Source organism: Brachycentrus maculatus, unplaced genomic scaffold, assembly GCF_059751285.1.
Source record: "Brachycentrus maculatus isolate JH-2025_06_01 unplaced genomic scaffold, ASM5975128v1 h1tg000237l, whole genome shotgun sequence".
Lineage (NCBI taxonomy): Eukaryota > Metazoa > Arthropoda > Insecta > Trichoptera > Brachycentridae > Brachycentrus > Brachycentrus maculatus.
In genome coordinates, this window is record NW_028280988.1 from 480,402 (window position 1) to 505,141 (window position 24,740).

At 31.5% G+C, this 24,740-nt stretch overlaps 1 protein-coding gene across 22 annotated transcripts in view; it reads right to left on the reverse strand.

Moving 5' to 3' along the window:
* Positions 1 to 4,359: 4,359 nt before the first annotated feature.
* The window catches only part of LOC148306574 (uncharacterized), a 137,527-nt gene continuing 117,146 nt past the window's right edge, over positions 4,360 to 24,740 (reverse strand). For 11 of the 22 annotated variants that reach the window (XM_088264744.1, XM_088264736.1, XM_088264735.1 and 8 more), the window contains 6 exons: positions 19,026 to 19,218; positions 18,064 to 18,090; positions 15,192 to 15,362; positions 13,784 to 13,930; positions 12,855 to 12,928; positions 4,366 to 6,639 (listed from right to left, as the gene is read on the reverse strand). In XM_088264744.1, the coding sequence (XP_088120870.1) occupies positions 5,982 to 6,639; positions 12,855 to 12,928; positions 13,784 to 13,930; positions 15,192 to 15,362; positions 18,064 to 18,090; positions 19,026 to 19,218 (1,270 nt within the window). In that variant the 3' untranslated portion in view covers positions 4,366 to 5,981. Of the gene's footprint in view, positions 6,640 to 10,826; positions 11,124 to 12,854; positions 12,929 to 13,783; positions 13,931 to 15,191; positions 15,363 to 18,063; positions 18,091 to 19,025; positions 19,219 to 24,740 lie in introns of those variants that run through there. The other 11 variants (XM_088264747.1, XM_088264745.1, XM_088264742.1 and 8 more) reach the window with 5 other exon arrangements.

Below are 24,740 nucleotides of genomic sequence, written 5' to 3' on the forward strand. Positions count from 1 at the left end.
TTCTTCACAAAACAATGAAGATTCTTAATCTTTAATAATAATACAAGTAAACCACATGAAACTAAATATTATTTCAGCTCATGTTACAAAGAAAAGAGTGTCTCTTTCGTAAAATATTTTTGTCTCACTAAATACATGCTTAATGAAATTTGTTTCATTTTTGGATTTTATAATGATATAGAATTAAGAATCTTGCTGCTATTATCTGCTGTAGATCTCCTATTATAATCCTCTATCATGATCTCTATCGTGATCTCTATCAGCAAAGTATGTGTCTCCCTAAACCCAAATTGGGTTCCAATTTCAACATTCTGTTTGCAAATTAAGATCTTTGTAACTAGAAGTAGTTGGAAACTGAGTTGGCACTTATTAACACATTTCGTACGGGTGGTTTTTACGCCTGCGGACCGCTAGCGACGGGATTTGATAATTGTGTACCTGTAGTTTAGGCAGTGGCGTGCACAGAGTTTTTAATGTAGGCACTGGTTGTATTTCTATATGGAACGCGAGTAATCCAGGGTAGGCACTACTCTTCTGCCTATATAAAATGCACACCTCTGAGTTTAGACCTTAAAAAGCGAATTGGTATATAATATTAATATAAAAACATTAAATAAATCCTTCTTTTCTGACTTTGATATGAGGCCGGCGCAGAAGGTTGAAATACCCTTCTTGTCCGTAAGCATCAATCGACCAAACAGGTAGGAATACCTTTCCCGTCCGAAGTGTGTTAAGTAGTGTTTCACAGAGTTTAAGTAAAATTTTGCAAGTATACTTTACAATAATTAAAGAAAACACTTCGTTTTTTACCACTTGAGTTTAATTATAGACTACATGTTTCAGAAGCTAAACTTCCATCATTCAGGTCTGTATAATAGTTATTATACAGACCTGAATGATGGAAGTTTAGCTTCTGAAACATGTAGTCTATAATTAAACTCAAGTGGTAAAAAACGAAGTGTTTTCTTTAATTATTGTAACATGTCTTACCACAAAGTTAATGCCGAAACAATAAATAAAGTATACTTTACATTGCTGAATAGCCTAATATGTACATTAAAATAAAAGGGATATTTTCTTATGCAAGGGGCGTATATTTTGCAAACGCTTTAATTTACCTGTTCATATGATACATGGATTTCCAATTAGATTTCATGATGGTAGATATTTTGAAATTGTCCTTATTTTTTTAAATGTAGATTGTAATATTTAAATTATTTGGCTGATACCGGCCTTTATTGGTGTCAAAAAATTACAATAATTTATTTTTTATTCTATAAAGTACAAAGATTAACATTTTTTTCTTATTATCTTATTTTTATTAAATCAATCCCCGAACCATGGACGTTTTCCATGTATTTGGTACTTTAACATGACACTAGATGCGCACGTCAGTTTCTCAGTTGCTCAACATGTATAGCAAATTATAAATACATAATTTTTTTAATGTCGGTGACCAAGAACCAGTTAATTGAAGTTCTTCTTATTCTTCACTTCTTGGTGTAGGCCTTGTGGCCTGTTTTTAGGAGGGATTAGCCTCCGGCGATGTCGATTCCCAGCTATCGATCCATCTCTTTGATGGTTTGCCCGGGAGTCGTCTACCATGGAATTGGCCGTACAGTGCGATGTGGGGGAGTCTGGATGGTTCCATTCTCTTCACATGCGCATACCATTGTCTCCTTCGTTGCCTTCCCCACCTAATGACATCTTCGATCTCGCATATTTCCCTAATCCTGGCGTTTCTTATTCTATCTCGAAGACTCTTGCCTGATATGCTTCTTAGAGTGTTCATTTCTGAGCATTTTTTGTGCCAACGGTGTCCGCTCTACTTTCGATCCCATACGTCATGATGAGTCGGACACAAGTTTAATTGAAGTTGAGAGTTCTTAATTCTCCATAAGGTTAATATGTGTGAAGAGTTCATTGAAGTTGATTGTTCTTAATTCTCCCAAAGGTAATATGTGTGACTGTAAGCTTTGACTGACTTTGGACTAAGAACTATTAAATGTGCGGCAGGATGGCCGATCGAACGCAAAAACCAAATTAAATGGCGACTTCTTTCAAAGGAAACATTATAATTTTTGGTTTTTGGATTATTATTTATGTCATTTTCATTGGCCATCTTCTAGTTGCATTGACTAAAAAAACTACCAGTGGGTAGTTTTCCATAAGGAAGTGTTTTTAGTTGCTGATGTGAGAGTGCTCTTACTACATAGTTAAATATATAACTCATAGGTTAATAAATTACTTAGCTGTCATTTTCAATGTTAAAAGATTGGTAGCTTGGTCACCTTTTTCATATTTTGTATAATTATTATTATTGATTTATAGATTGTTTTGTTTTTATAATTATCTATAATTTCTCTTACTTATGTAAATAAAGTTAAATTAAAATGACTAGCTAATTTAATATTTCAAATAATTAACCCTAGCAGTACAACTTACACAAGCTAGTACGAGAAATAGCCATATTAAATTAATCTAGAATACTATTCATATTTTTATTGTATTGCATTTGTTGTCTGTTAATTAATCTAACATGACTTAATATACATGTTAGATTAATTGTTAAATTGATTAATATCTGTCTAACATGTCTATTAATTAATCTATATCTTCATACAATAATTTTCTTTTAATATTAATTTCTTATTATTTGTAATAAAAGTGTTTTGTAGCAGGTCTTCAAAAATGTTTAGTCTGTTTTTGATTTATATAATACCATATAAAAAATGTGAAAATTACTAGTAATAGCAATGTTTTAAGATTAATATTTTTCTTTGCACTTGTTAATTTTTTCACGTTCGTGTATCTCTACTTTCTACAATAATTTCTTAGTGATTAATTTTAAACAACTTTTAAAAATTATAATTTACTTGCTCAACCTGATTGAATGATCAATGTAAATTCTATTCAGAATTGATTAAATTAATGCTTGACACGTTCCATGTTTCAAATATGGCTCCCGTGTTTAATTTTGAGGATGCATAGAATAAACAAGCCTCTTTTGATTAAAACTATAGTAGCATTCGATTTTTTAATAAAGTATTAATATTTTCATAAGTTTTCTGATTTCTATGTATGACAGTATTTTATATGCGTGTATTTTATGCGTGAATTTTCAAAAACTGTTAAATTATTATTTTTATATTTATTCTACATATTATATCTAGTATGTATCTACAAAAAGCAGAATATTTTTGTAGATTCCCAATCTGATATGTGAAAAATGACCAAGTCAAAGAAATTTAAAAAAATAGTTGTCATTTTTCAATATTTTATAGATCCTGTTTTTTTTTTTAAAGTATTTTTTGAGAGACAAGTTTTAAAAATATGTTCAACTGTCAAACATTTGAATCAGGATATTTTAAAATTAGACGATTAGTTTGACTCGGTCGGTTTTTGTGGTATGCTTGTGATGTAAAAAAATGGTTAAATTTTATTGAATTAATATGTAGGAGAAAAAAAATCATTATGAATCTAGGGTGTATGTATAGTCATTCACTGTATCTAGATATTATCTATCAATTAATTTGTTTAAGCTTCACTATATTATATATCTTATTGATTTTCTAATTCCATGTATGTATCCTATTTTTGTGAAATTTATAAAAATATATATTTTATAATTCAGAACTCTTTTATTAAGTGTGACAAATTGGGAGCATTCTTATGGCATTGTTTTAGCTTTATATTTGTATGTGTATAATTTTTTTTCAGAATAGATGAAGAAGTGATATCTTAAGAAGCTTAGGGTTAATAGAAGAGTGTCAATTTCTATAATTAATTGTTTTAATCGTAGCGTGATCGCCAAATGTTAACTCGATGCATCAATGTTTTGTATGTTAATTACATGTAATTTTTAATTTCATTTTGTAATTTCATTCTAGTTAATTACATGTAATTTTACATTCTACAACCCTGGAAAATTGTGTAAAATTACTTTTCACAATCGACTCATTTGCCATTAGATGATTTCTAAAAAAAGAATGTATCAAAAACAGGATTTGAAGAAAAGTATTGCCAACATAACAAATGACAGTGAATTTGCTGTCATAGACAAGATATGAAGATTACCAGAAAAATAGATTGACAGTTAAATATCAACATCACAAATGCAAATCCTTTCTATTGCATCTGTAATAATATAGATTTAAATATGTAATGATTAGATATTTAAATTGATTATATTGATTATTGATTATTACTCATTGATTAGATTCTAATCAATGAGCAAGATTCCCAAAGCACTTATATTTTGGAATATATTATACATTCCATTTCTTGGAAAATAAAGACTTAGCATTGTACTTTGTGTGGACAATTTTGTATGTACGGATGAGAAATAAAACAATGTTAGATTAAATAAAGATAATTTATTAAAAACAACAACTTGTGATAAGTTCATGTTTGATTTTACTACTTCTTAAAAATATATAATAGCTCCATACGAGAAAATCTAAACTTATTCATACAGAAGGAACATTGTTAAAATAATATAAATAAAATATGTACCGTGTGCCTAAATAAATCATGTTTTTAGAAGTTGTCAATAAATAAAATGTAGAATTTAAACAACAAAACGCCTATGAAAAATTGCACAATATATAGGTACATATAAATACATCTGCTTTTGTATATTTGGTAAGTGATACAGATTTACATAAATATATATGATATATACATACAAAGTCCTTTATAAATCTACTCAACCAAGATGGATTACAGGAAACATTTACTACTTTTAAGGCAATATATATGTATAATATTGTTAGTAATCACAGAGATACATATTGTGCTTCCACACTTTTTCTCTTAAAATATAAAACTACATATCTGAAAATAAATAAAATTTGGTTCAAAACCTTTTGGATTTTGAAAAATTAATTCTTTCAGTTGTTTGCGCTATTACAAAGTATGTATAAACTACAAGGAAAGTTAAAAACAAATGTGTGTTTATTGTATACATAGATATTAATAATATTCTTATGAAGTAAATATGTCTTCGACATCCAGTTTCCTTCACATAAGGTAAAAAAGGGTATGAATAAATTAAATTATCGAAGCAGATGGGAGCATTTCACCAATAATTATTGTACTTAAAATGAATGTTATAAACTTAATGGAAATCTATACAAAACAAGGAATCTAAAAAGAAAAATGATATCACATCTTTTAAATACTTAACATTATGATTTTGGCAAATTTATAAATTACTACGAGGATATTCAAATGTCTGCATTAAAAGCGATCATTTGGAAAATTAATGATTCTCGCTAAAATTATATTTACAATTAAAATAATACTGCAAACTAACACTGACTTATCATATAATGTTTTGTATGAATCCAAGAATACTGAAATGAGAATTAAATGCATTTACAAGTAAAAGTTTGACTCTATGATACTACAGGATTGGATCTCTTTAGAGATCAATGTGTTAAAATCTGTGCAGAAAGTAGAATTAAAAAGGGCATTATCACCGCTTAAAGAATATTGATTCTATCGTTTACAACATTTAAAGGAATCTTTATTATTTGCAAAAAATTTTAGAGGTCCTAAACATATTTTATAATTTAAATTTCATTTTGTTATATTGGTTTTCCACATGATAAGGGTGGTTTAAACAGGTGGTCTCCTTAGAGTCCGTGTACTGTTATACAGTATAGAGGTATACTCAAAGATATTTTTACAATTCATTCTGTACATAGTCATTCAAATTGGATTTATTTATTTGTTTAGAACTAGTATAAGGAGTGGTAGTGATAGCATGTAATTTTTTGTTTTAATTTTGCAAATAAAGTAAGTGATAACGCCCTATTGATTTATGAATCTAATTTTTTTTACACGATGATGAATGATAATGTAACATTTAATTTGAGAATTATTGACAAAAAGCTATACAAATAATGAATAAAATACCAATAGTAAATGCCAGAAGCAATTTGTAACAAGGATAATTTACCTATTCTCCGGGTTTCTCAACATTTATTAGTTTGTGCTTGTTTGGAAGATGAAAATCTCATTTCATTGTGGGTGGATCTTCTGGGGATAGCGCTCGCCCTAACAGTACTACTAGACAGCCCAATCACGGGAGGAAGGGATTTGTAACCACTATCTGAATTTTCATCTGTGTCTGTCAAATTTCCGTTACAACCATTGTGCAAGCTGCCGTTAGTTTTAAAATAGTTACATTCATTAGTATTCTTAAGATATCCGTCGTTTGTTAGTTTAGATTGCGCTGTGTGATTTTTTGCTGTGCGGGACCTGTGACCATTTTTAACAAATAATAAGTTTTGAGGTAATTCTATTTTGTTATAAACTAGCTTGAAGCCGCTGGGATTATTTCCTATTTTTATGTCATTTTCACAGAGTTGGTGATTCTGAAAGTTTTCGATGGATTTAGATCTCGACGAATACAAAGATCTGCTTCGTTGAGATCTTTCTGTATCTGTTTTGCCGTTTTGTTTGCTGGAGTTTATTGCTTGGAGGTATCGGGAGCCTATTCGACAGTTAGTTTTCACTTGTATATTGGTTTCATTAGAAGTCTTGTCACAGTCAGCTGTGTGGAAGGGATTTTTCTGGTACTGAAGATCATTCGGTGAGAAGAGCCTTCCGGATTTTCTTTGCTCATTCCAACTGTAAAATACATCCATTTTAGTTTTTTCACAAAGTAACATATTGAACAAAGTAAGATGCAGTGTAAAGCTACAAACTAAGTTAGATATTTTATTACAATTCAAATCACTCTTTTAATTATGTACGATTTAGTTCATAACAGTACAAATGCAATCGCAAATATAAAGTAATCACTTAAGCTAGCCAAATATCTGGTCATAAGCCCTGGAATGCTAAGACTTCATCTTCTTTTGTACAAAAAAGGTAGATGCTTTATCTCAATATATAATATATTATAATACATACTGTATCATCTTCAGGGTGAAAAATTCAGTGTGTAAACACTAAATTTTTCTACTAATAGAGTAAATAATACAAAAATTGTGCATAAATTATTTTGTTGATAAAAAAACTAATATTTTCTAAAGTCAAAATTAAGCATGGCATCTCCTACAGGCGCAGTCAAAGGAAGGGAGTGCGCTGTAGCATGCAGTATTGTAGATACAGTGTGATGGTTAATAATTTAACCAGATTAATTAAAATGTTTTATTTATTACATTTTTCTGCAACAACCGTAATGTTCTTAAAACCTTTTTGCTGCAAATCATACGTTTTATTTATTATTTTTGTTACTAACCAAGCAGTTTCAGAAAAAAAAAATATTACCCATCAATAGACGTAAATGAAAAGATATACTTATTGTATTATAGTATCATATTATTTATTAGAATACTTTTCTTCTAACCTTTATCCATAACACGTGGTGCATAGGGCACTGCATCACATTGACCCAGTGTTATCTAGATTGGTAATTACATTAAGACAAAATGATCCTGTGCTTCAAGGAACCGAACCTGAGACCTTCACAGTGCAGCAGCCAATGCGTTAACCACTACACTTTATAGGCGGAATTGAAATATAAAGCACACATTTCTAAATAATTAAAGATTTTTTAAAAAATAATTATTCTGATCATATATTACTGCAACAAATGATGTTATTTTATAGATACTTATCTATAAAAATGGGATAGTAAATTGATGTTAGCTTTTAGAGATTTCTTTTTTTACTTTTCTGACACTAACCCATCTTAAAAATACAGGAGTTCTCTTTACTAAGCAACAAAAAAGTTTATTTTTGAAACAGAACATCAAACAATTGCTAACAATTCAAATTTCAGTGTACAGTTTACAGTAAAATAATGTCAACAGTACTTTCATCAAATATATTTTTATATATTAACCTGTTGAGGAGTATGGTCGTATATATACGACCAATACAAAATATGATTTATGACGTGATTTATATCTAAACATGTTTAAAACATGATTTATGTCAAAATTATCGATGTTTCGATAAATCATATATCGCTCACTCATTTCAAGAACGTCATAAATCAAAAAACTTGATTTTTCAGGAGAACATTCTTAAAGTTTAAAAATATAATACAATGTATTAAAAATAAATATCAAGTCATTTATTGAACTTTTTACTGTGCAACAGATCTTTTAAGGTAAAACCTGAAGTTTTTTTCTCCATTTGAAAAATATTTAATATATTTAAAAAAATAATTAAACAATATGTTTTCTTCAAAATGCAAAAACAACATTTTCTGCCCTGTAGCGGGTAAATATTATGTTAAAAATATGCCTCTTTTGCTGGGATTAAGTACATTTTCTGGGCATTCCGAATATATGCACAACTGAAAATTAACGATTGCTGGTTTATGACGTTCTTGAAAGGAGTGAGCGATATACTGGGTGTACATGGTTTTTTTATATTCAAGAAAATATGTTGCTTATAGCACCGACTTCGATATAAAATTATAAAAAGTAAAAAAAATATATAAAAAAACTCACTCCTGGACAGGTTAATCAAATTCTTACTGAGTTATTGTCGACTTTGGGTATAAAAGGGTTTGTGAAGTTTAATTAACTTACCCTTACAGCCTGAAGAAAGCAGCGTGCAACATACAAAACATTTCCATAACCAAATAATCGGTCTAATAACTGCTTAAAATTAAGGTGGATCCATATAATCTCATAATAATATATGCTTAGCATTGAAAAATTTTATATTACTTTTATATAATATAATATGTAAACTTGATAAGTATCTATTTTTAAATCATTCAATGATTTTTGTTAGCTCTGTATTTACTAAAACTATCATCTTTCTATTTCTTTATTGTAACAATGTGCATTGATAACCATTGCAAATATTGTTTATTTATACTGTATATCATTTATGTGTTTTCTTGGTCAAAATATCATTGATAGAGAAAAATTGATGCAGCCAATGTAAACCCTACCTTAACACAACAAATTTTATTGGAAAACTACACTTTTCATGTAAAACCCGTTTCTTCCGTTCATTCCATTTAAAAAAAATCATCTTTTAGTAAATGTTTGACTGGGATATCAATTATTTTTTACTTGCACCACATCTGATGATGAACATGATAGACCCTTAACCCCGTGAATACATTTCTGTGACACCAGATGATGTATTCTATGAATAAAACAGATGGTTTTAAAGGAAGTTTTTCTCGTTCCATAAATGTCTAATCCTGAAATGGTGCTGATTTAAAAAATATGTATTAAAATTTGTCATTCTACCAATGATACTTTATACTTTATTATAATATATTTATTTTTCAAAAAAGGTGAAGGTGAATAAAATGTTGAAAGTTTCAATACTTACAAACAAATATCTATAATTTAAAAACGTTCTTTCAGTTAATTATCATATCTCATAGATTATCACACGCATACTGAAGGCACCATTTACAATGGTCTTATTTTGTAAATAAAATTTAAACTATTCTTTCAAGTACATCTGATTAATTAACAATGATGTAAAACTACATATAACTGTTACACTTTGATCCGGCTGTCAAACTTAATGTATTGTATATAATTATAATAATACATCTCATTAATTATGTACAGTAATAGTTATTTAGGTAAGCGTTAAAGCAAAGCTTTTGAAAAGCAAAAATCACAAACATTTCACACAAAATTTATGAATTGAGTAAAGTTATTAAGTAAAAATAGACAAATGAAGGCACAGAAGTTAATAAATGTAATTACGTATTACAATATTTAAGTCATTTTTGGTAATTTACACACGATAAAACCAAAGTGTTAATATGTAATTGAGTAATTCATATAACATTTCATAATATTATTTTATTAATTATAACTGTAATTTAGGTATATAAATCATGAAACAGGAGTTCTTTTAGTACCTACACTTAATATTTTTTTTGGCGATATTGTGAGATATGTATATTTCCAATATCTGTCATTTGTATATGCAATAAATTTAAGGGGAGGTCATTTTTAATTCAAATAAAACGAATACACAAATTCTGAAATTAACCCACAAAAATTGAGTGTTGCATTATCAAGTAGGTACCTAAATTATAGCCTAATTTATAGAATAACTCAAGTTGTTCAATTTATACTAGTTAACACCACTGTAATTTTGTATATACCAGCTTTATTATTAGAAAAAATATTTGTATTTTTATGATACAACAAAAGCTTGTTAAATCAAACTATAGTCTCGATTTCTTCAAAATTCAAATAATATTTTGAAATACCGGTCCCTCTTATGAGTATACAAAACTTTCGATAATTTGAAAAGAGCAAAAATCGTAAATAAACTATTTAAAAAAACAATTTAAAGATTTAGTTAAAATTTCTGAATTCATTTACTGCTTTTGTTACAAAAATATGTAATACTTTGAAACAATTGCATATTAGCTTATATTTTAAATGATTATTCATGAAAATGAATTAGTATTAAGTTAAAATTATCTGTTTCGCCCCATCAATTTTGAAATGACGATTATTTCCTGTATATACAAACGTTTCGAATCAATTTATAGATTTGGCGTTCAATTTGTAGAAATACATTTTAATATATATATTAAATGTTAAAATCAAACACTGATTCTTCTGAATCTACAACTACAATGAGCTACTAAGTTGTATTTTATTGTTAAAAAACACATAAAAAATCAATTTTGTGATAATTAGTATAGTTATGGCATTTTCAAGCGAATGACATTTGTTCATCACAATTTTTTAATTTTTTATGTGTTTTTAACAATAAAATACAACTTAGTAGACTCAAAAAATCAGTGTTTGATTTTAACATTTAATGTAAGTTTCAGTTCAATCCTACTCATGTAACTGTTTGAGTTTGAAACCAAAGCTATGGACCAGCCGATGTTGCGACAGGTATTCCAAAACCGGTATTTAGATATAAAATGAATAATATCAACCAAACGAATAAATCAATAAGAGTCGTCGCATCCTCTCTGGCAAGACCCTTTGTCTTTGAACATGTTAACGGAGTGGTAAAAGAGATGCAGTAAACAGAGCAGATTCACAGAGCACAGAAGGCACACGGCCAACAAGCAATCCAACCACTGTACCTGGTTCATGGAACTTTGCGGAGGAACTCCTCGAGCCGAGTCCTCACCGAGATGGAAACTGCCATAGACAACCATCCGCAATGTGTTAAATTGTTTCCCAATCATTGTTTAGGGCGTCAATGCAGCGTGCGCAAATTTACAGGGGTTTATTAAACAAATGTGCCACTTTATTCACATGTGCGATTAAATTTGAGTGACTTGCATGTTAAGATGGTGACGATTATGAAAGAGAAAGCTTTGGGAAGTTTAAAAACGAAAGAGAATGCTACAGTGCCTTATGTATAAAATACGATCCATCATCTAAATTTAGCAACATTGTATCAGATGTAATTTGTTATTGATGTCAGCCTCTTTTTAGTTCAGTAAAGTTAAATTTAGTAAGTAATTTATTATCTTTTTTTCTGGACTACCATGATACTAGTCAATTTTTGTTTATTTAATTTTAAATTATTGAACACCTTTGACACTACTAAAAAATCAATTTAACTATATGTTTTTATTAATTTAATGGTACTCAAATATTGGAGTTGACCCCTGAGACATATTGAGTGTCTCAACCGAGGCAAATAATATTTTTTATACAATGTTAATATGGAAGTTTGAGCATTCCTACGACTTACGACCAGGACATCTATTGCAGGACAATATTACATATTATTGAAATATGTTTTATTCTTGTAAAAAATAAATTACTTACTGACATGATAAAATAACATGTATGTAAATACTACGTGTCCGCCTCCGTAGTGTAATGGTCAGCTCGCTCGGCTACCGTTCTGGAGGTCCCGGGTTCGATTCCCAAGGGGGGTAAAATAAATATTAGTGATTTTTTCACTGTCATATTTATTGAATATTACCCTGGACTGGTACCTGAAGCGGAGGGCTGATCACCTTTCCTTCATGTGTAAACGATCAAGATAACACTGCGTTTATATGACGCAGTGCCCTATGCACCATTGAGGTGCGGAAAAGGGTTTTATTTTTATTTATTTAAATACTACGTGTAACAATACATATTAGGGCTCTGTTAGCATAGTGTTGAGGCAAAATACATATTTTTTTAGAGCAAAATTGAAGGAGTTTAAAAAAAAAACTATATCAATTTAATAAATTCTCGCTATTTTTCAAAGATTATACATTTAAAATGAAAAAGATTGCCATAATAACAAATTACTTGGTCACAGTATTACTAAACCTATTTGAAGCACGTCATAGTATCTAGAAGGCACTGATAATTCAAATATTAAAATAACATTCTAGGAACAATGTTTTCAATGTTAAAGGGAATCAGATTCAAAAATGAAAATGAATGATAAGCCGATGACACGAAATTGGTGAATCTATTAATTATTACGGATCCTTTTTGAATGATTTGTCGAATGGTATCATTTCTAGGTCCCGTAAGTCTTAAGTTAATTCTGTTACCAAAGAAAGGAATTTGATAATTAAAGGTGAACGCATGACTCCGGTTACTGACAGCATTGGGAACGTAAGAAAAGGTATAGTGCGGTAGCGGAATTTGTGTAAAATGATTGCAGATTGAGTGGATGAAATTATATGCTCGTCCCAATAACCTAAAATGAATGAGAATGGTTTAACTAAGCAGACACCTATTCAACATTTCGGCTCACGGTGATGGCTGACTTAGTCACAGAGGTATGAAAACGACCTTTGTGACCATATCAGCTACCACTGCGACCAGAGATGTTCTATGGGCATGGCCGTAGAGATGAAAGAGTTTAAGTAAAAAAAGGATCAACTCGCGTTAGAATAAGGGCAGTGCACACACCTGACAAGTCCACCCGTATGAGTGTCTGTAGTGAGGTTGTGGAGAAGATTTTGTCCCTGCGAGAGAGGCCGCAACTGTAAAAATAAATACATGTAAATTTACATTAAAAAATTCAAAGAAAAATCCCTATTAATAATGAAAACTGAGAATGCGGAGAGCCGCAGGGGTAGGCAGAGTTCTCATTACAGTTTTTTTACCGCCAAATTTATCATGTTGAAAACTTTATGTAAAAATAAACTTTGTGATGTTAATGAAAAAAAAAACCACCCATATTCTTTTAAATATCCGAAGGTTGTTGTAGTTTTAAAACATTTTTTCACTGTTTACCTAATTAACTAACTAACTAACCATCACGTCGCTTGCTCGAACGCAGGTGTAGGCAGAGAGAATAGAATGCCACCCCTACCTGTCTCTGCAAACAATCTTTGCCTGTTCCACATTCATGCATCTCCTCATACATACCCGCAGATTATTCCGACTCCTGACCTGATCAAGCCTAAGTATTTGAAATACTTGATCATGCCAAGTTTTCCTCGGCCTTCCTAGAGGAAGTAGAACTTCTAACCAACCACATTAGGCTCATCAATTTGTTTCAAGGTGGAGACTGACCGGAGCATTTCGTCGTAACATAACATTGTAACATTGCTCGCGGTGAGCATCACCGAGCATCCGAAACTATGGATAGAGCGCTCGGCTCGCTGTACTGACTGCCTGAATACTCGCATCGTAACGTGTTACGTTACGACGAAATGCTCCGGTCAGCCTCCATATTTACTGTTCGTTCTTCACTCATTCAATTGATTATCACAGGGTATAACAAATTGCCCGCTTAAGGATTTGAACCAGTGTCTGTTTAGTAGTGCTCTAAATCTTTTTCTAAATAAGATCATCAATGAATTAAACAAATTCAACAAGAAGTAGGTACTGACCCTTTCTGTCTGAGTGGCGACATTGCACATGTCATCGCTGCTGATAGCTCCGTTACACCGGTCTCCATTGGGCGAGTTGTCTTGGGATATCTTGCTCATCTGAAGTTGAAGAAGCTTTACCATTCTTTCTCTTTCTTCCAGTTGAGTCTGAAAAAAGATTATTCAAACAGAAATATCAACCGTTTTAGTCCTGAGATTTCATTTCTTATGTGTATGCTCAAATTGCTGAATACTTTTTAAAAACAAATCCTTTTTATCAAGTGTGTACAAAATCTACAATAATTTTCTCAAACATTGACCGATTTTAGAATTTCGTTATGTTATTGGTGGTGTTACTGCTAACGGTACCGGAACACTTTTCATTGGGAAGACGAAAACGCGCAAATGAAGACAATCATTTATTTATTAAAAATTACAAAGTTATAAGTGTAAAAATGACAAAATTACACCAATACATCGAAAATTACAAAACTCAAGGGGCGAGAAGAACAAAGCGACACCAATATATCGAAAACAGATCGAGCGCGGCGTATACACGTTTCGAATCTTATTTAATCTGAGCACACAAATATTTGTCCGCCACCCCTTAAATACTATTTTAAAGGCGTTGCATGGGGTGGGGACAGTATTTGTAACATTTAAAACTTACTGAACAGCGTCTCTTTGTTCTTCTCGCGTACATTTATTAATACTATTTTTAATACATAATTATTCTGTAAAATACACAAATTTTGGCCGAAACAGGTGGAAAACATATCAAATTACTCAAATAAAACAGGATTATGTTATAAACATACGTAAATGTATATATATTTAAAAATAAATGCAATTTGAGTTAAAAACAGAAATTTTCATTCACAAGAATGTCTCAGTCATTTGAAATTGGCTCATTCTCAGAGTTTTCACTATGATGTGCATAATCTAATTAGTAAACATTTCATCTTCATAACTACTACTTTGGGTATAACAATCGCTTTCAACGTTCACCCAAGTATCCACCCTTCCTTCTGAGCCTAATTCTAGAATTGCGGTCATAATTTCTAAAATGATAAAGCTAAACGCATTTATAACACATTGACTGTCAGTGTCAGCCACCGGTCACCGGAGACTGACACTTTGTACCTTATATTGTCATATAAAATCAATATGAGGTACAAATTATCACCCTCCGGTGGCTGATGAGACGCAATTGAAATACCTTGTGTTAGGAATTGGTGGCTTACACTGGCAGTCAATGTTAAACTATGAATTTTTTTTATTAATTGTTATTAGTATTTTTTATCATTTTTTTTGTAAATAAAAATAAGAGTTGACACTAGCAGAAACATCCTCTCACTGGGTGACTGCTAAATAAATAGAATATAATAAATAAACCCTAGTATGAATGAATAGTGAGATTTTTTCATACCTGTAAGAATATGAGCTGTCTCCTGAGGTCGGCGACTTCTTCATGCGGTTCCGGAGGCGGTGGTGGGGGGGACGCCTCGCCCCCTTCCTCGCCCAGCAGCAGGAGGGACTTCCCGTTCTTCAGCGCTGATGGACTCGAGCGCTGAATGTCCAACGGGTTTAGAGTTTCGGTCTGGAAGTAATGGAGGAATCATGACTATCAATAAAGGAGTTTCACTCTGGAAGTAATGGAGGATTCATGACTATAAATAAAGGAGTCTAGGTCTGGAAGTAATGGAGGAATTATGACTATCAATAAAGGACTTTTGGTCTGGAAGTAACGGAGGAATTATGACTATCAATAAAGGAGTTTTGGTCTGGAAGTAATGGAGGAATCGTGATAATCAATTAAGGAGTTTAGGTCTGGAAGTAACGGAAGAATTATGACTATCAATAAAGAAGTTTTGGTCTGGAGGTAATGGAGGAATCGTGATAATCAATAAAGGAGTTTCGGTCTGGAAGTAATGAAGGAATCATGACTATCAATATTACAACTTGGCAGTGGTACGCGGTGGTGTTTGTAATAGGAAATCAGCGGAAATAGGTATTATACTCGTATATTATTTATATAACATATTTTTAAGTCTTAGTTTTGTTTGGATGTTTGAAGCGATTTGTGAACAGTTTTTCTGTCAATTAATTAAAGAAGATTGTAAAATCATTTGGCTCAAATATATCTTACATATATAGTCTCAATTGAAAATTTAATGTTTTGAATACTGAGAGCATTAACTTTGTGGATCATATTAATATATTATTTCGAGAAATAAAAATACTTTGTGTTCTGATCCACTCACATTTTTATTAACCAACTAGTTTCAGCAACAACCTGTTGCCCTCTTCAGGGTTTAATTTATTACTAAATATATATATATATATATATATATATATATATATATATATATATATATATATATATATATATATATATATATATATATATATATATATATATATATATATATATATATATATATATATATATATATATATATATATATATATATATATATATATATATATATATATATATATATATATATATATATATATATATATATATATATATAAAAGAAACAGTGTACAAGTTGTTGGGTTTCAAAAGGGTAGGGGTGGGGGTAATGGTGTTTTAAGGAGGGGTAAGAGCAAGGAAGGGGATAACTCTGTTTAGGTTGGTTTGATTTTATGGGAAAAATATTAAAAATGGGACTTTGACTTACGTTTATTTGATTGTTAATTATATTTAATTTTTGTTTAACCGCTTTTTTTATTTCTAAAACCTTTAAATTATTAATTACAAAACTAAGTAGTTAGTAAAAATGTGAGTGGATCAGAACACAAAGTATTTTTATTTCTCGAAATAATATGAAAATTTAAATTTAAATTTAAAATCACTCGTAAACAAGTGGAGGCTTAGTAAAGAAAATTGAAAATAATGATAATAGTCTCAATTTTAAAATAACTGCTTGAAGTGATTTGTGAACAGTTTTTCAGTAAATCAATTAAAAAAGCTCATTGGAATAAAATACTGTCAAATCATTTCGCTAGTATATATCTCTCATACGACTCTTAATTGAAAAATAACCGTTTGAATTGATTTCTGAACAGTTTTTCAGTTAATTAACTTAAAAAAGATCATTGAAAAAAATAAATAAAAAAAGACTGTCTTAACATTTACTATTCAATCATAATTTGATGATTTATTAAGTATAAAAAAATGCCTTTAATTATTTTTACTTATTAAATGTTAAAATTGTTTCGAGGGATGTTCGTTTTAATTTTCTCATTTTTTATCGTCTCTTTTTTTTACCTAATGGTGGACGATAAATAAAAAACTAAATATAACTCTCATTAATTCCTCTCCTTTCCTTTTCCTTCCTGCAATTTTTTTTTTCCATACCCTTACTCTTTTACTCTCTTCCTCACACACACACTCCCATTCTTTTTTAATTTTTTTATCTCTTAATGTTTTTAAAAGTTTTATTTATTGTTTCGGCATTAACTTTGTGGTAAGACATGTTACAATGATTAAAGAAAACACTTGTTTTTTACCACTTGAGTTTTATTAAAGACTACATGTTTCAGAAGTTAAACTTCCATCATTCAGGTCTGTATAATAACATATAGTAACACATATAAAACATCATATAGTCTGTATAGTTATTATGCAGACCTGAATGATGGAAGTTTAACTTCTGAAACATGTAGTCTTTAATAAAACTCAAGTGGTAAAAAACAAGTGTTTTCTTTAATCATTTTTTAATAGTTGTTATAACATACATGTGGAATTGTTTGATTGGCTTTATTTTTATTAAAGTAACTATTTTTGTTAATGTAATGTAATGATTATTATTTTTAATATAACTATTTTTTATTATATACTTTTTTAAATGTAAAGCTGTACAATTCCTGAACAAATAAAATAAATAAAATAAAATAAAAGAGTTATCTGAAATAGATCACATGAGTCATATTGTAATTTTTAATTTGTTGTTTATATGTATGATGTAATAAAAATAAATGCATATATATAAGACCATAGGTTCATTAATATTCAGCGACAGATGAACCGAGCGCCATTTTAATAAAGGTAAAATAATATTTGATATCATTCTTAAATAAGTGAAGGTTCACCAACAAAAACTTACAATACCACCCATCATTGTATAGGTAGGTACCTTTTTAACAAAGTATAGTGTAAGAAGTGCTTAATATCCTATTACCAATATGAAATAATATGAGGTTAATAAAAATAAAATAAAAAATAGTTTAAAATGACGTGCATAAAAATAACTTAACACAAATAAATAAATGATAATGAAATGAATTCTTACCCTCGTCATATTATGTCCCTCATCTGGCTGTAGTGGTTAACAGCAAACAAAGCAAAATCATGAAATAAAAACAAAATAAATAAACACAAAAAGCAAAGAATATTTAATGGCAATGTGTGAAAATTAAAGAAAACATAAGTTAAACAACAGAATAATGAATTCATGACCAAGAATAAAAGTTTTGTGGTTGCTTGGTTAATATAACACAAATTATTTTAGACGAATGGTTTGTTTAAGAAAAGAAGAAAAAAAACAGATGCAAACATGATAACACGAAATGATATTTGTTAAAAAGATAGAACGAATAAAATGTTGAAATGGTAAAATATAATTTTAATTATGAAATGGACACACATGCAAAATTAAATCAAAGAAAATTGTTGATAATACGTTTCATACTAGAGAATTGGACATCCTATTAAAATTAAAAAGTGAAATCCGCCGTTACAATGACACAAAATATATTTTTTTGAACAATTTATTTTTATTTTTATAAATATTATATCAATATAAATTAACCTTTCCGGGAGTACAATAATTGATGTCCGACTTTCTCTGGGGAGTGGGTTTTTTTTAACATCAAATATGTATTTAAAAAAAATAAAATCTATGTATTATGAAGACAGAAATTATGTAAAAAAAAGAAAACTCACCATCTCCAGGTTTTACTTCATGACAAAATTACATACAAATCCACAGATGTCAATGCTATACAAGTTACATGATACCAACTGACAGACGTACATCGACATTCATTAACGTCGATACTCCTTTAATAAAAATTCGCGACGTTCATTTACGTCCATACTCCAGGAAAGGTTAAAAACCTACTGTGAACCTAACCTAACGTGACCCATGTTATGTTTTTGTTGCTAACCTAACCTAACGTGTCCCATGTTATGTTTTTTGTTGCTAACCTAACGTGACGCATGTTATGTTTGTTGTTACGTCATAAACCTTACCTCCTGGAGAACCCTTTTCAGTTTGTGCAGCATCGCCTTGATGGCCACTATGTCCTGCTGCATGCAGCCCTGCGCCAGGCGCTCCTCGGAGGCGCTGGGGGCGCCGGGCGCGGGGGCCGCCGCCCCCGGGCGCACCTCGGGCGTGGGGGCCCGCGAGCGCGTCAGCAGCCGCGTGCGCACCGGTAGGGCGGCTCTGTGAAAATAAAAAGAAAAAAACCGTTATTTATTCTGTTTATGCCATGTCAGGTCCCCCTGACGTCAACTATCATTTATGAATAATTGTCCTTGCTTGGGCAGCTCTAAACAGCGCCTCGACGGTCCTGATCCCCGTCCAATCTCGTATATTCCGGAGCCAGGAGATCTGCCTTCTGCCCACACCTCATCGACTCTCTTTTTTATTTTTATGATTAAGTGCAATAGCCCGTACTTCTATAAAAGTACTGTCCGTACGTCATATAAAATCTATAATTATTGGAGAATCATGAAATTGGGTGATCAATAGTTTCCTGGTGTGAGAAACCGATTTTGCGTAATCTCGACGTCGGAAAAGACATTAATTTGAATGCCGAATAACGGAATGTATCTCATGTAAAAATTCCCTATTCGGAATATTTGCAAACAGTTTTACATTATCGAAAAAAATGCAAAATAGCGAATTGTGCGAACGTCGAGGGTCGATAAAAAATCGATCCCCAGGCTGCTACAAATAAAACATTAATTTATTATTATATTCACCTAAACGTATTAAGGCTGCATAAGTTATGCTAATATTTGTTTAAATTTAAATTTTTGAAATACTGGTACACATAGAAAAACCTTCAAATCACAATGATTATTTTTAGCACTTATCGTTGTGAATCAGCTCGGTTCTGTGACCCCTTTATGAATAAAGTTAATTATAATATTATCATTCTCTCACCCTTAAACGTAGGCAAAATTCGCGTCGCGGGATTTCCTAATGGATATACTCGGATATTATGTAAACAAGCTTTCAGACGTCGAGTAGAATTTAGGGGAAAACTTGCTATAGAGGAAAATATAATAATGTACATTAGTATTATCTGTAACAGGCTTTACGTTTTATTTTCATGTACCTATATATTTATTTTTTCATGAACTCTTTATTTATGACATTTTGTTTGGGGAAAACTTTATGATTCTGATTTGAAATTTATTCACTTTTTTTTTGTTTTACTTGGTAAATACCACTATTTCTTCAAATCCATTGTGACATGTGGTTTGATGCACCATATCGGTGTTTGAAAATGATGCATCGAAAAATGTATATCACAATAGATTTTAATAAATAATGGTATTTACCAAGAAAACTTTAATTAAAATTAAAAACGGATAGATTTCGCCACAAAGTTACTGCCGAATCCATTAATGAAAAAATAATATTTTTTCAGTTTTGTGCGATACATTGTTGAACGTTTTATGGTGGACAGGCGAACTAATAAAAATATCACCGTTAAAAAGAGTGGGGTTGATATTACGCAGGTAATATGAATTTCATGTCGCACCCATAGCCAAATGCGAAGGTTGTATTGAAAACTGGGTGTGTTGCAATTCGAATAATTCACTCTGCATAAATTTGCTAGGATAATGAAGAAAAAACATACATAATTTTAACATAATCAACAAAATTACAACGTAAATTTTTGATAAGAAGAAATTTTAGTAAATCGCGTGCTTGATTCCAAACTCTGCTTTTTTTATTATATACTATCTGTACCTGCCAACGCAAGTGTGGCTCAGTCTGTTTAAGTGAAAAAAGAAAAGACACACTTTTCAATATTTTTTATTTAAGTATACAATATTTTTGCAACAAGAGTGCTGACCATTACACAGAAGAATAGTTTTAAAAAAAAACTAAATTTGATAAATAAAATTGAGCATTTAAAATTACGAATGAAAAATATTTCATTTAAAATGACAAACGAAATCTAATCTAGCCTCCTAGCACATAATCGACAGTAAACACTTTTTACTTCTTTTCATCCGTAAAATTTATAGATTAAAATAAGCTGAGAAATTTAATAGCTATCAAATGAAAAAGATTCGGTTGACTGAATTGAACGCTGAAATAATTGATACTCGATAGACTGCATGTAAAAGTGAGGCGATACATAAGTTTTGAGATGGTTTATCACTCGCATGGATGAGAATGGAAAGTGTTACAGGCCCATTTAGTAATAACAGCCTTTTGCAAGTGTGCCCAGTCATTAAAAAATGCTACATTTATTTTTATGAAGAGAAAAAATAAAATATTAACGATGGAGAAATAAAGAGAAATATATTTTGCCAGGTAAAAACATGACATTGCTCAATATATCTAGGAGTTTGGCATGTTTTTATCCGCTGTATATTTTTGACATCTCAACATACGAGTAGATGAAGAAGATTTTTTTTTAAATATGGAATGGCGTTGCACATGTAATACAATGCATTTGCCAATGTCAAGTAAATTGAATTCTTAATTATAAAATATGATAGACTAAAAATTATAAAGATAAACTAATTTTTTTTTTATTTAATTTCAGAAAAACAACTAACAGTCTGTACAAATTTGGGTTCCTGCTCGCCAGGATGAGATGGATATCTGTAGGGAGGGGAATAAGCGGGGCCAGAGATTTAAAGAAATTTGGCATTTGGTAATTTATTGGGCAAACAAAGAATATATGGTTAAGGTCTTCCTCTTCGCAACGACACTCGCAAATGGGGGAGTCAAAGACACCAATCCTCGCAAGGTGCTCTCTCGTACAGCAATGGCCCATCCTCAGAGATGAAGAAGAATATGGAAGTGGGTATTTACGGTTACAATCATAGATGGCTGTTGTGAATCGTGGAACGTCATGAGATTGATCATATGTATGATCTCCAAAATTTGGGTAGTGTGGTTGTCAATCATGAGGACCGTACATAAGAATCCGGGGTTCTTATGTACGGTAGCCAAAGCATTAACCGCCACACTACTTCTAACCCACCCGCACCCCATGATGCAAAGGGCACTGCATCGTATTGACGCAGTGTTATCTTGATTTATATTGGCGATTGATCACTCCTGCGCTTCAGGGGCCAGTCCAGGGTAATATTAAATAAATATTAAAGTGTAAAATCACTAATATTTATTTTCACCCCACCTGGGAATCGACCCCGGGACCTCCAGCACGGTAGCTAAACACGCTAACCATTACACCACAGAGGTGGACGCTACGGAGGCGGGCAAAGATGAATTATATCAAACATGATGTGTACAAGAAGCGTTACGGCCAAGTATTCGTAAAATCAACTTTATTTTTTCTAAATCCAAGTAAAATTTTACGTAAATATTTTTTTCTTCAAACATCGTTGTTGCATTAAAATAATAAGTTTTTCTAAATATAAATTCAAAAAAATATAAATTCTTTAAAAAAAAAATCGAGCGTAAGGACACGTCTAGCCCTGAGCGCGGCGCTTCTGTGCACATTCTGATTTGAACGATTGAGATCTGAAGACGCTACGACCCATTGCAGGCCTAACACTTCTCTGAAATAAGAAAAATCTGCGATGTTGAAGATGTTGTGCGATGGGGAAGAGAAAGAAGACGTTTCTGGATAAATTGTGTGGGAAGAGCAAGTTCGGATCAAGTGGTGAGAAGTGGCAGCAGCATAAGAGGTAGCAGACCCTTAGGAAGACTACCTAAACGATGGAGAGATAGCTGGTCTTCCACCTCCCAGGAGCGAACCGGAGAATGACAGGACATAGTCCTAAATAAAGAAAAAGATCTGGGCCTTACCGGATGATATTTTGCGTTCTTTGACTCCTCGGTGATGCTGGAGCCGTGGACCTCGTAAGACAAGGTTCTTGGATGTGCAAATCCGTCTTTTGTCTCCTGGCTCCCAGCGGACCACTCATCTTCACTTTCACGTCCATTCTAACCCTAACTAATCTACTATAAGGCACACTCTGCACACTTCTAACACCGCCACACACGTCCGAGTCCATAGAAAACGACTCCACAAGTAATATACTTATTTTAAGCGATTATCCATCCATTGTATGTTGATTTTTTATTTTTTATTTATAAACTTCAATTGCAGTGTTTTAAATTTTTTCGTATTGTTTATCAGCATCGCTACGTGGAAACTGCACTATATTGCGATTATATTGGATTCTATAAATATGTATACATGGGTGTTTGTGATATCGACACCGTATGTTTGAAAACTCCATGCGACAACACACACTTCATGATTTTCACTCTCGCACGGCAAAATCATTCGTTTAATTTTAAAACATCGTCAAATCACATAACTGTTAATTTTGCCAACGTCAACTGGATAAATAATTGCAAAAATATTATTTGATCACTAACACGTCACGTCAGAGATAAGTGGCGGTATATCCTCTCTACCAACCATCGCGACACAGTTTGACGGATGCGCTCTGATAAGATAAGACACACAAAAGGAAGATAAACTCACAATGATACACTTGTTTTGGATTTAAACCATATTAATGGTTTGACTATTCAATTTTCGGAAGATGGATTGCTCAAAGACACGACACGATGAGCGCTATGTTCGGATCTGTTTAGTAACTGAAATGATTTACTAACATAATAATTTGATTTTTCAATAGCCACCGTAAATCGGGGTCACTTTACGTCGAAAAAAAACTAGAGAAACACGGCAGGGAAACAGAAATTAATTCCAGTATTTGTAAAAAAATCAAGACTGGCTAAATTGATAAACCGGATGCAAGGCGAAAAATGGGAATGAATAACGCATTCGTATTAAAAATATTTGTAATAAACAAATGAAATCTTAATACGGTTTACTTATTTTTTTCATACACCGTTGCAGTTTAAATTCACAATAATATATCCTCATTGGGAATATCCGTGAAAACGAAATATTTTAGAATACTAGATTATTTTTCAGATACTTATTGTCGAGAGTAATGCGCTGTTTAGAGCTGCCCAAGACAAGGACAGTTACTCTCAAGTGATGGTCGACGTCGGGGATACCTGACATGAGACAGAAAGAAGAAGGTGCAATCCTACGTCACCATCTATTTTCTTTTTTTACACTTCTTTATTCCATCAGACGCTAGATTATTCACCCTACGGATGATACATCAACGTATATTATAGGTGTCTTAGCTTGAGACGAAGCATCTATCATTTTTTTAAACGAAAGAAGTCTGAGCATCCCTCTCATCTTATTTTTGTTTTAAAAAAAACGATACATAGTTTGTCCGAAGTTGAGACACCTACCAGGTTTTTCATTTGTACCTACATCTCATCAAATACATATAGGCTACTGCTATATCAAAAATTTAGCAGTGCAGGACTGATCACCTAGCTTTGGCGTCAAATCACCATCGCATCAATACGATGCGGTGCCTTGTGCACCAATGATGTACGAATAGTCGATTGAAATATTGACCGTCAAAGTTTCCCTGATCAGCAAAGTGACCCCGTTTAACAGTTCACGGTTGAGCTTCATCGGTAATTGAAGCGACTAAGAAAGCGTTAAAACCACAACAAACCGATCGCAGTAAGAAAAAAGAAAAAATATATGATTGCAAAATATAGATACACCTTTCTATTGTACGCTGACAAGCGCGGTCTAATTCCAAATTCCGACACTACTATTTAAAAAAAAATTAAATGAATATACGGCTCATAAAACTTATCCACTTTTCACAAAATTACAACTGGTAAGATTT